General features: G+C 41.7%; 1 protein-coding gene across 8 annotated transcripts in view; it reads left to right on the top strand.

Moving 5' to 3' along the window:
* The window catches only part of eml1 (EMAP like 1), a 44,120-nt gene that overhangs the window by 12,567 nt on the left and 17,836 nt on the right, over positions 1-13,717 (top strand). For 7 of the 8 annotated variants that reach the window (XM_054741617.2, XM_054741619.2, XM_054741618.2 and 4 more), the window contains exon 1: positions 1,280-1,746. The exons of the other annotated variant lie outside the window; for it this stretch is intronic. In XM_054741617.2, coding sequence (XP_054597592.2) covers positions 1,680-1,746 — 67 coding nt within the window. In that variant the 5' untranslated portion in view covers positions 1,280-1,679. Of the gene's footprint in view, positions 1-1,279; positions 1,747-13,717 lie in introns of those variants that run through there. 8 annotated transcript variants of the gene reach the window in all.

Genomic DNA, 13,717 nt, shown 5'->3' on the forward strand with positions numbered 1-13,717 from the left:
GGTGGGCCACTGATAGCGCTCTATCTGCTTTGTGAACCAATCACAGCACTTTATATGCTTTATGAGCCAATCAGGGCCCTCTATTCATCTGATCGGATGATGCAACATAGTGGAACAAGATGGTGACAGCGCAATTGAAACGGTTTTTACATAAATTTTGGACAGTTAGAACTTGGGCTTTATTAGAATCAGGAGCAGATATATGTATTTAAGTTATTTTTTTAGAAAAAGGGATGTATTTTTGCCTTCTTCATCAGCAGACCGCCTCGTTTACCGACAACCGTTGCAGTGAGTACGTCACGTTGTTCATTGTCCAGTAGCATGCGGAGATTGTTTGAAAGACAGTGGTAGAATCCACCTCATGACTGAGATGGAGTGTTGCCAGACTAAATAATATATTTATTTAGTCTGGCTTGCCAGGCTAGGCCCAAGTGGCTGAGGAGAGGGAAGTCTGGGTCGCTCAACTTAGGCTGTTGCCACTGCAACCTGACTCCAGATAAGAGAAAGAGAATGAATGAATGGATGGATGGATGGATGGATGGATGGATGGATGGATGGATGGAAGGAAGGATGGACAATAAAGGCAAATATGACTTTGGACTCAAAGAGAAAAGGCCAATTGGCAGAATTGTGTCTTTAAACAAGACCTAAAAGACTGGAGGAATGGGGCTTGCCTCACAAGCAAAGCCTCCTAGATGTGTATCTAGAGCGCAGCACTTCAGTGATCAGCATAAACGTAGAATTTCACATAGTGTGTCCTATGTATAACCCCTCATGGCAGCAGATGGATCACAAACAAAGGGGTCCAAGGACAGAGCCCTGTGGGACTCTCCAACTAACCTTCTCCCATATCGAGGGTCTCCCCTTTCTGAGCCTGTAATCCCAACCCACTGCTGTAAACAATACAGAAGAATTTTGGGGATCAGTTGTTTTGAAGGATGCCAGAGAAATAAAATAAAATCATCAAAGACTTCAAAATTCCCCAACTACACATCCAAGTACATTAAACTGCAGGATATATATATTTTTTATTTTAACACGGGACTTCCTCTCTCCTGCCTTCTTTTACCAGTTCTTTCCTTCAACATTTCTTCTTTTTCTTTTGGTTTCTTTTTCTTTTCCTCCTCTCTGAGCAAAGGAGGAGGATCTACCAGGCGGGCCCAGCCCCCTGTGCTCTGACTCGTCCACGCTGCTGTGTGACAGGAGGAAGGCTGGGCTGTCCCAAGCATTATCTAAACACTCACACGGCTTTTAGCACACACACACACACACACACACCCTTACACAGACCGCCTGCTGCCGTCAGCTCTCCTAAAATTGTTTTTTGTCCAGAGATCAGAGGGACACACAAATCCTGCAGCTGCTTCTGCTGAACAAGGAGGAAGAGAGAGGAGCATCATCTTCCTCCTGTGGGTCTCTGGTGGTTGATTTCCTCAGCTTTTCTTTTTCTGCTGTACTTCAAGACTTTTTGGTCGGAGTGGGTGTTCAAGAAGAAGAAAAGGGTTCACATGACATAATCAGAGTGAATGGGTTGCCATGGTGACTCACTCAGGGAGCCTGACCCGTGCAGAGTGAATGGAGGGAGCGCCTTGTGAAGGATAAACTAAACGGAGGAGTCACCGGAGGAGAGAAGGAGCAGAAGAAGGAGCAGAAGAGGAGAGGAGGACAGCGGGCTGAGAATGGAGGACGGGTTTACCAGCTACAGCAGCCTGTATGACACCTCATCACTGCTGCAGTTCTGCAACGGTAAAACCAAACAATCCTTTACTCCTCCTGCCGCTCCTGCATGTTGTTGACATGTCACCAGCTGACTGGCTCGACTTCAACCAGAGTCAGGGTGTTTTGGTTTCAGACCGGAGCTCCTTTAGCTGCTGCTGCTTCAGTTTAGGTTAAAGATGCAGTTCAAGGATGACTTTGACATTTTCTCCTTGAGTTTAACGTCAAACAAAACATTAGCACCCTAAATGTGACTTTTACCAGATGATTCAGGCAGAATAGTAACAATCTGACAGGGTGTGTCAGTCACAGCCAGGAGGAGGCAGATGCGTTGACATCTTCGTCTTGGTTCTGTTTGATCTAGTCACTGAAATGTTTTGATTGCAATCAGAACTGAGACTGAACGCTCCCAGCAGGAGAGTCCGGCTCCTGTACCCTGCTCTCTGCATGATTTATTTCCCGGTAGAAGGATGAACCATTCTCAAGGCTGTTGTGGGTGTGAGAGGATGACTCGGGGAAATGGGAAAACAGGATGACACATCAGTATTACTTCAGATTAAATAATTATTTCCTGGAAGGTTTTGATTTATCTCAAAACCACTCAGAAATGAGTCAGTTGTCCTCTCTGTACCAGTGATGTTTTGTTTTTGAACATGACTTGCCTGCAGGTGACAGTCAGACCTCTCAGATACAAAACATGCATTTCTGAGATTCTTCCTTCTGACTAAGTTTGGCAACCCCTTTGTTTAAAATCACATTGCTGCCACTTTCAGATAATGAAGAAAAAAAATCAATGGGGTTTATTGCACCGTGCAGGCGGTGAGATGCAGGGAATACCATCATCCATAAATCAAAGGTGTGGAATCACATGGAGGATTCTCCCACTGGGTGTCAACGGGTCGCTTATGTGTGTTTCCTAAAGTAAAGGGAGGGGAATGAAAAGTTCTCATGGTGTGTAAAAGCAGACACTACCAGAAGGTCGAAAAAAATCAGTTCTTTGTAAAAATCATCCTGTGGAATGTCAGCAGAGGTGTTTGTGTGTTTGAGTGACCTAAATAACAGATGTTCAGGTGTGAAGGCTGCGTGGGATTCCCCGAGGATATGACTGGCCTTTAAATCTCCTGTAAATCATAGTTTAATGTCAGCCTTCTCTCTCTCTCTCTCTCTCTCTCTCTCTCTCTCTCTCTCTCTCTCTCTCTCTCTCTCTCTCTCTCTCTCTCTCTCTCTCTCTCTCTCTCTCTCTCTCTCTCTCTCTCTCTCTCTCTCTCTCTCTCTCTCTCTGAGTTTCACTGTCAGGTGAAGAAAATGTTGAGTTTCAACTTTCATGTTGTTAGAAACAAGTTTATCAGCTTGTGAATTTACATGACATCAGGAGTACAAACAGACAATGTGAGGTTGAAATGTTCTTTGATAAAGTGCCTTCTTGGGTTCTACAACCCTCAACACAGGCGCCACCGCTCTCTCTAAAGCACTGCAAGCAAGGCAAGGTGTCTTGTCCAAGGAAACTGCAAAAGGTGGGGTACAAACCTGCAACCTTCCAGTAAACTTAACTTCTCTACTGCCTTTGCCATAAATTATTAGTAGTTGTAAATATAAATTATTATTTGTCATATTTTTCTTTTAGAAATAAGACTTATTCTGGGGTTTCAGAAATCTTAATACACACACACACACACACACACACACACACACACACACACACACGCACACACACACACACACACACACACACACACACACACAAACACACACACAGCCAGCACTAGGAGTGTGTGTGTGGTGGTGTGTATTTTTGTGTCAAGCCTGTATAGGCCACAATGACATCATGCGTCTCTGCTGCCCAAATCCACTCAAACTATGATGTCATTCAATCCCCTCTTCCTATGCCCCTGTCAGCGTGTGTGTGTGAGTGTGTGTGTGTGTGTGTGTGTGTGTGTGTGTGTGTGTGTTCTGAAATGTGTGTTATGAAGCATCCAACCAGACTAATATTCAGAGACTGGGTCAGCTAAACTTCAGAAACACGAGCAGGCTGCATGCTTTGTCCTCTGGAGGTCAGACACACACACACACACACACACACACACACACACACACACACACACACACACACACACACACACACACGCCTCTGCTGATTACAGCTGATGAAGGGAGGCTAAATCACATTTAGCTCGTGTTGTTTCTGGAGAGCAGCTTTAATTGAGTTAGTCTGTCTTCTGTAATGAACAGAATGTTTTTTTTAATTGAACACACAGATTCTCGTCCAGTTTATGGGAAAGAACCATGGAGTAATGCTCCAGTTGTTTCCTGTTGTGTCTGCCAGCACATTACAGCTCATGTTGTGCTGCTGTAAAACATCAGATTGGTTTCTCAGTAGCGAGGTGAACTGTGATGTCTCTTCTAGTTCTAGTTGTATTTATTATTAAGCACCTGGTATTAAGAGTGATTATTTTATCCTTTGAACTCTTTTGGTTTTCTTTTTTCGTCTTTTGCACTTTTGACTCTGGGTTTTAGCCACAAAGGAGTCAGTCGGTTTAGATAGGAGCTGTTTGATGTGTTTTTTTCTTTTCTGATGCAGAGTCGATGTGACACAGCTTCCTCTGCTCTGCTCTGCTGTTTCTGCAGGTATCTCAGTCCAAACTCTGATAGATGTAGGCACGTGGAGGGGGATTAGGATTAAGATCCAGCTCACGTTCCATCTCAGATTAAAGGAGAAGGTCATGTCTGAGTTAACGTTTGGGCTCTATTTTCTTTTGTTTATAAGTGTCCACATTTACCTTATTGTTGATGTTGTATACAGGCAGCTTGGGGTGTCTAATGTAGCATACCAAAGAGTCTGCGCTGCCTCTGACCTTCTTTACTAAGTGAATTATGTTGTAATGGTGCAGCGGTTCATTCTGAGCTAAGCTTAAATACACCACCTCAAAATGTTCATGTTCCGAACCTCTTCAACCTCAACAAACTATAGACGCTGGTCGTGGTAATGCTAACAAAGCTAGCCCATGCTACTGCTAATGCTAGCTGGAGCCACTGAGCTACTAATGTCCTTGTTGGATCAAAGGAAAACAAAAAAGGCAAAGGTTAGAGTACACATGTGACATTCCAGGATGAACTGGGAACTGGTACTTTCCAGACGTTGTATGAATGACAGTTAGATTAGTGATGTGACTTTCACAAATGAATCAAATCTTTTGAGCGGATTTTCAAAGTGAAGGATGAGAGAGCCAAGTCCTTGTAGAGAACCGTTCGCCTTGTCTTTGGCGGAATGCTACCCCCACCTCACCCAACACCACAGTCTCACGGACGTCGCCTAAACGCAACACATCCCCTCAAAAGCTGTTTTTACAAAGAAACACCGTCCATTTGCCGCAATACTGAAGTGGCATCAGGGTCATTAGAAATGGTCAGCTCGTGGCTGTAATGTTGCACAATTGTGTCCTTTTTCACAATGGCAACCTAAAGGGGGAATGGGGGCAGTCTCTGCTGCTGCAGACTTCCGTTTATCTCGGACATAACTTGGTTTTTATTGCAATCAAAGCCACACTTTTTTAACAAGCCACTCGTAAAGGTGTTTCTAGAAGTTTCTAGTTTATAGAACCATTGAGGCAAACTGACCAATCAGCATGCAGCTCATTTAATGTTCATGTCCTGGCCGAGAGGGCGTGACAAGCCTAGACTTTCTGTTGTAAGACTTTGTTACAGCATTAAAATTGGCCATCTGTCATGGCCCAGTTTCATGTGCTATTTAAAGGTTCAAAGAACGGTTTCCAGCTATTAAAAAAATGAGTCGTTGTAGGACACCTTTAAAGCTGTAGAACACTGAAAAACACATTTTTAATATTTCTGATTATAATCGGGCACTCCTGAGTTTTTCATGCAGGCTGAACATGAAGAAAGACTCCTACACCTACCTCCAGCATTAGCTTCTGATAGAAAATAGATGGTGAAACTCCAGGATTAGAAAAGCCTGACAGATCCATGTCAAACTGTCACTAACGTTCATGGACTCGCCCATCCTGACTCACAACGGGGACGGCTGTTGCTGGTTTAACACCCAGGAAACAGCAGAGAATGTCTCAGCTGATGGAAGCTAACTGTTAGCATTAGCAACTTCACCACACAGCAGAACTCCTCCAGGCTTATGTTATTTGTGGAGATTCAACATCAGCATTGCAAATCAGATATAGAACCAATGGTAGAATTATGTTGTTGTTATCCAATCAGAGGCAAGATGTCCAAACATCAGGAAATAAGACACCAAACAATGTCGTTTGAAGGTACTTTCACCTCTAGCTGACCATTCTGATTCAAGCACATCTGAGATTTATTCCCCACCCCACCCCACCCCCCACCCCCCACCCAAGTATGACTCACAAGGCATTCATTCCTACTGGACACCACGCCAAATCTAAACAAGTGTTCAACCCCTTTAAAAGGCTTACTGATCATTTAAGTCAAATTATTTTATTTCATTCTTTCTCCCCTTTTCTTCATTATTGTTTATTTTAGAATTATTCCCAACCAGAAAAAAACCTTCTGCAACCTGAAAATCCGACATTAAAATGACCATCGACATTACGAGAGAGGAGCCTCGGAGCGTGACATTTTCTCTATGCACACGCCTGCAACATGTTTCAGAGCGTCGCTTTGATAAAGATACACCTGAACTCATCTGGTTCATTTAACAGCTCAAATTGATTTCCAATGCACGTCAGTGAGGAGACTCAACTCTTTCTTTTTTTATTTTGACTCTCTTTAAATGTTAAAATCCTCCTCTTTCCCCCTCCTCACCATGTGTTAGACTCGCTGGTGCTCCTTGTTTGATCTCGTTTAAACACCCTGGAGTGGAGCTCTCAGCTCCTTCTGTTTTTATTTTTAATCTCTGGTCAGTCAGATATTGAGCTGGCTGATTCTGGCGGCCCTGCCCCCCATCCTCCAACTCCTTATCTGCCTCAGTTTTCTCCTACAACTCTACTGATAAGGCTTTCTGCACTTGCTCTTCGATAGTGAGTCATTATTCGTCAAAAGAAGAAACGCTTCATTATACCGTACAAAATGCCGTCAGAATTTGTTTTTCTACAGGTAACTAAAAGTTAATATTACAAAAACCACGTAATTAACATTTTTGTTCTTTTAAACACTGGAAATGATTTATGGAACATTGAAAAACGTAGTTTAAATGATTATTTCTGATTATAATCGCTCACTCTGAGTTTTTCATGCAGGCCGTACATGAAAATAGTCTCCTACACCCATTTCCTGCATTAGCTTCTAATAGAAAATGGACGGTGAAACTCCAGGATTAGAAAAGCCTGGCAGATACGTCGCACATTCACTTAACATCCATGGACCCACCCATCTTGACTCACAACGGGGAAGGCTGTTGCTGGTTTAGCGTCCACGAGACGTCTTGGCTAGTAGAAGCTAACTGTTAGCATTAGCAACTCCACCACACAGCAGAACTCCTTCAGGCTTGTGTTATTTGTGCAGATTAAACATCAAACTTGCAGAGCAAAGAGAGTTAGTGGTAGAGTCGAATTGCTGTTGTCCAAATATCAGGAAATAAGAGTCCAAATCCTGTTGTCTGAAGCTATTTTCTCCTTCCGCTAAATGCTTCGTGCTGATACAGGCGCTTCTGGGCTTTTTCCCCAGAGTATGACTTACAAGGCATTCATTTCTACTACAGACCACTGCAAATGCATTGATTAAACCTTTAAGCTAACATGTGGACTCGAGTCACATGACTTGAACTGGAGATTTGATGACTTGACGGTAACTTGGAATGGAGCCCAAATGAGTAAAAAACAAAAACATTGACATTTCTCAATGATTAAATGACGAATTTGTTCAAATAAGTTGTTTAGGACTTGTGTTTGATTTGAGACCTGCATGTTTTGGGAGTTACTATACCATACCAACTTTATTTATAAAGCACATTTAAAAACGGCATGGCAGCCGACCAAAGTGCTGTACAGAATAAAAAGTAAAAACACAACATAAAAACAAAACATGGTCTACAATAGAATACACAACAAAGCAGATAACCACGGTCAATAAAAAACACATAGTAAAATAATAAAAGTCAGGGATTTAAAAATGCCTGGTCGTAAAAGTGAGCCTTAAGTAGTGACTTGAAACGGAAGAGGGATGGTGCCAGCCTCACTGAAAGAGGAAGAGCAGAGTGTCGGAGCAGCATAGACAAAAGCACGCTGCACCCGCGTTTTGTATTTCATTGTTGGAACGTGAAGCAGCAGGCGATCAGCAGACCTCAACGCCCGGTTTGGCACATTATGAGTCAAAAGATCAGACAGGTAATCCGGAGCCAGGCCATTCAGGGCCTTAAAAACAAAAATCAGGATTTTAAACTTGACTCTGAAGTTTACAGGAAGCCAGTGGAGCTGCGCCAGTACAGGTGTGATATGGTCTCTTCTAGGGGTGTTTGTTAAAAACCTGGCTGCCGCGTTCTGTACGACCTGAAGCCTATTAAGAGCGGAGGCAGTTGTACCAATTAAAATGGAATTTGCGTAATCTAGACGGGAGATGATAAAAGCATGAATTACGGATTCTAGGTGCGCTCGTTTCAGGATTGGTTTAAGCGACGTAATCTACGCAGCTGGTAAAAACACGATCTGACCACTGCGTTAATCTGACAGCCCATGGAAAAGTGGGTATCCATTTTCACCCCCAGGTTGGTAACACACTGCTTGAGGTCATATGGGAGAGTGTCCAAATCAGAAGATAAGTGTATGGTTTTGTTAGGGGTAATGAGGAGTGCCTCGACTCGGGGTTAGAGTGAAAAGACGTGAGTGATTGTGACTTCCAAAACAGTGACTTTGTTCCATCTCTGTTTCTGCACACTTGCATGTCTTAGTAAAAGTTAAATAATCAGGTGAATCCTGCTCCCATTTTGAGATTAAGTATTTGTTTAGCTTTAATAGAAAATATTTAAAAGTCATAATTTTGCTGTTTAAAGACAGAAAATAGTTCAGCTATTGTTTGAACTTCAGAAATTGTCATTTAGTGTCACTTTTAATTAGAATAATTTTCAAATTTCATCCCCTTCTCAGAACATCTTGGGGTTTATTCCTGCCTCTAAAATGTGTTTGGGTCTTCTGACCAAAGCGTGCATCAAAGGCTCATTTCTGACATTACATATTATTTCCCTCTTTGTGTTTCCTTACATTTCACTGACATGCATGCGTGCAGCCTCGGCTCATGACCTACTAAAACAGTCAGGCATGTAAAGCAGCAGCGTTTGAATTCCTGAGCTAAATATACAATCTGGCTCTGTTCAGGGTGCTGAACATTAAAGAGCTTATGTGCATTATTTGCTCAAGGATTTGCATAAATGACTACATCCAAATGCTCAAGTTCACCTTGTATGTGTGTATTTGCGCATCACAAGTTGAGCAGAGACAGGTAGGCAGCACGAGACCTTGTGTCAAAGATGCTTAAAAATAGCACAGAAAAGAGCCAGAAGCAGAGAGTAGGATGCTTCCACTCTGCACTGAAACATCAAATGTGTTCAACTAAGCATGGAGAGTTACCTGTGGGGGAAGGCGACCGGTAATAAATCACGCAAGTCAGCACAACCACGGGAGATGCCATTATTTTTAGTTTCTATTTGATGTTCCGTCAAGTCAGAGACACAAGATGAGCACATTATCGAACCATGCAAACGTATAAATTTACACGCAACTGTTGTCCAGAACACATCATCTGTGCACATTTCATTCAGACGTATGCAGCTCAAATGTTTGATTTAGAAGAATAAAAGAACTGTGATCGTTTTATTTGTTTGCAAACTACTTTCCTAGAGTCATCTGTTCAAATCGGTGGCTTGTTGTGTTGTTGACAAGCATGATTAACCTCTTCCTGCTCAATGTGCAACTCTCAGAAGGAGCACTGCTTCCTAATTGGCATCCTTCCATCTGCTGTTAATAGAGGAGAAGCACAAGGAAAGCCCCGGATCTCCGCCTGCGTGTTTTCATCCGCTCTGTAACAGATGGGTGGGTGGGTGGGGGGGGGACCAATCTAGTTAGGAATTCCATTAAAAATAGATTAATCAGGGAGGACAGGTGCAGAAATGAAGCAGAAGATGATGCACGCAATCATCTTGCAGGGTTTAGCTACTGGGGGTGATTATTTATCATTGTAACAACATCTACGCTTGCTTAGATCTACCTGAGATGGTAAAGGTCATAATGGAGAATCAAAAATGTTGGCCGATGAATCTGCAACTGTCTCACAGCAGCTCTTTTATTTTTTTACTTGCAAATGTGTGTTTCCTCCATCTCAAACCCTGAGGTGTATTTAATTTGTTTCCTTTTTGCATTCCTGTGGCCACTTTTGCATTCTGGTGTGTTTTACATCTTAATTATGCAAAAGAAAGAAGAAATATGACACTTCCTGTTTCACTGGAATGGCCCAAATAGATTTCTTACATCAGACTGAATATGAGGGTTACGTTCTCTCAGCCGATCTACGTAAAGATGAGATGTCTTACAGAGCTAAAACAAGCTACGCCTGCTTTTACGACATTTTAGCACTTTATGAAACAGTCTCCTTCCTTTGCATTACATCTGTAACATTTTCAAAACCAAAACTGTGGATTTTTTTCCTCTATTATAATAAACTTGTTATTTATTTATTCATTTATTTTCCTTATTTTTGTTAGCAGATGATTTGCATAAAGCTCCTACTATTTTTGTCTTTAATACATTTGGAAAGTGTTCTGCATCAGCTCTGTAGGAAAATAAAGTTTTACATATTCTTGTTTATTAAGCCTTAGAGATTTTGGAGATTTTGGAGACTTTGGAGGTGTCGCTACTGTCAGCAGAAGTTTTTTGCAAAGTCAGTTTTCTTTGACTTGATAGAATTAATGAATGCTGTTTAGTTTTAAACTTTGATAGAAAACTGTAAAAACCTCGGATTTAATCTGTTCCTTTGTTGTGTTGAGTGAATCGGACGTTTTGTGTAAAGTCCTCAAACTCTTTTTTGTTTAAAGTGGCATTTGCACAAAGTAAACATCTATGAGGAGACAGTTTAATCACGGGGTCTTGTCAGAGTCTGTAATTATTCTGTGTAAACAAGGATCAATGCGACAGTGACTACATGTAGGAACCGGATGCTTACTTCTACTAAAACCCAGAAAACCGAAGAGAATAAAGTTAAAATGTTTTAAACACAACAGCGGAAACATGTTCTCCTCCTGAGTTGTGTTGTGTAATGATCTTGTCTGCTTCCAGCTGGACTATGGTCTGTTCTCTCCCTCCAGATGGCAGAGACACAACTGGCCGGCATTCTGCATGCGTGTCTGTCGCTGTGGAAATCTGGTTTCCTATAACAACCCCGCTGCTGGATGGAACACTGGTGCACAAACAAAGCGTGTACATAGGCTGGATGGAACAAGTACCTCCATCTTGGGGGACAAAGCCCTGCTTTGTGTAGATAAAGGTTGAGACTGAGCTGCTGCCAAGCACAGCTTGGTGTTTCTGTGGTCTGTTTGGTCTCTAAAGTAACAAAGATGTCCGTCTCCAGCTGTTTAATGTTTTGTGGATAAAAAGGAGGACATTAGGACTTTTTAAAATACAATATAATCGTCCTATGGCCGATTCAAAACATGCTCATAAAGTTCTTTGCACTAAATCCCTCTCACGTGAAACATTGTAAGCAGTTTTATTCTACACATTTTCACCTTCCGGAATGAGTCGTTTCAGGGCTCTGTCGCTTTAAGAAAACAAGCTGGAGATGGCCACACCCACCCATCTCCCACTCTGGCTGCTATAAGCTGAGAAGCTCCAATACCTGGGAGTGGCTCAGAGTAGAGCCGCTGCTCCTCCTTCCTAGAGAGGTGAGCCAAAGTAAAATAAGAGAGGTCACCTTATGGAAAATGGCATTTAAAAACACAAACTACATCGATGCATCACTGATTCTGCTTATTAATAATGACTTAAGTGGTGCTTTTATCTTTGTTTACATTTTCTACAAACTTTACAATGCTCTATCCTCCTGATTATCCACTCTGATGGGGTTTTTTTCTGTTCCTTACAGGGGTTTAGCTTCAGTAAAAGATAGTTTATGAGGTACAACATCTTTTTATGAAGATTTAATGTTTTAAATCATAAAAAGCCTCTTTTACAACGCCCATAAACCTCAACATGACAAATAAACCGGTTTTAGCCATCGCTAAAAAAGACCCCATGTTAGAAGCAACAGTATTCATTTTAACTAGCTGTTATTAATCTGATTGTTAAATTTATTTCCTTCTGAACTTTATATTTTCTAATTATAAGTACACAATTCATTTAATTAGTAAATTTTAATTATTTTCAACGACCTACAGAATAATCTCATCTGTTTGAGGATTTAGCACGGATCCACAGTTTCCCCGCTTTATTTAATTTCTTCCATGCTCTTTAATTGTAACGTTTCGGCCTCTCTTTTGTCAACCACCTTTAATTTATTTCAGGCGGACGGCCAAAAAGAGAGCTGAGACAGAGCCTGCTGCTAAACCCAAACACCCTTGAGTTTAAGCATCACCAACGTTCAACAAGATCTGCTCCACATTTTCTACATAATCCCTCCGCCGTGCCTTCAACACTTCCTCTTTGACAGCAGAGTGCGTTGGGATAATGGTCCATAGTCTTTGTTCCTGAGTTCAGAATGAGCTTTTCTGCCTTTTCTTTTGGTGCCTTTTTTATATTTCTTTCTTTCCTTATTAAAGCTGCTTTTTATAATCAAATTTTACATTAAAAAGTGGTTATTTGTGAAAATAAAGCCATGAGCTTGCCTCTGTTATGACTTCCTCTTCTTTCATCTTTTGTGCAAAGTTTGTTATCTGATGATTTAGCTGACTAACACAAGCAGCACTTAGCTGAATCTATTTTTAACCTTCTGTTTTGACTGCAGCACTTTTTTTCTTGAACAATGACTTCAGTGTGAAGGAGAGCTCCCATGTAACCTGTAACTGAGGAGGCTTATGGGAGAAGTTTAATATGTCCACATGAGGGCAGGAGGAGCAGCCATGGGGGTTGTTTGACCTCTTGCTGTCTCCTCCTTGACCTCTTTCTGACCTCTGGTACACACAAACAGCTCTGTAGTTTCATTTCAGTGCTTTGACAAGAAAGGCTCTTTCCATCTTGCTGCCTGTTTTCTCCTCTTTAATCATCCCTCATGACGCGTTTGAGGATTTCCTTCCCTCTGACCTACCTCTTGTTATTTATAACCTTTGTTGACTAAAACCTGTCCGAGGTAGCATCTAATCCAGGCACTTCTTTCTTAATCTGACCGTCTGAATGGCTGAAGCACCAGTCGGGTAGTGCTCTTTGGTCTTTAAAGGTACAATATGTAGGAATTTTACAGTGAAATAATCACAAAACACTCTAATGTCTCAATCATGTTGGAAGAAGGAAGGTGACGTTTAAACAGATTTCATTCTCAGCCAGCTGGGTGGAGGCCAGTTTTTCTTCTTTCAATAAAGCTAAAGAGGGGCGTAGTTTACGAACTCTGGCCCCGCAAGGTTGCCGGGTCTTCTCCAGCTAATGCAACTGCATTTGTAATTCAGCACTGGCTGCCAAAACACAGCAATAGTGACAGGAGCGACCCAGAAGTTATTTCTTGTACCCCCAAAGAGGCCACGCATATTTTTGTTTAATTTTAACGAAGGCTAAAGACTAACGCTGAGATATTAATGCTAATGGTGAATTAGAAAAAATAGTCTAGCTACTTTTTCAATTGTGCAGGCAACAGCCATGAAACTCATGGAACAGTAGTGAGAAAGTCATTCATGTGTTGAAAATGGGCTGCAGTACTCATATTTGACCATAGGATGTCACTCTTACTTAATTCTCACATAATGCACCTTTAACTCACATGGTCTCAATAAATGACCAATACATTATCAAGAACTAAGTAGTTTAGCTAATTTTTTGTTTCAAGCAAAAACTTGAACACTCATCACACAAATTAGCACAAATGTATTTTTTATGCACGTTGTTGT

The sequence above is a fragment of the Nothobranchius furzeri genome, chromosome 18, assembly GCF_043380555.1.
Source record: "Nothobranchius furzeri strain GRZ-AD chromosome 18, NfurGRZ-RIMD1, whole genome shotgun sequence".
Taxonomy (NCBI): Eukaryota; Metazoa; Chordata; class Actinopteri; order Cyprinodontiformes; family Nothobranchiidae; genus Nothobranchius; species Nothobranchius furzeri.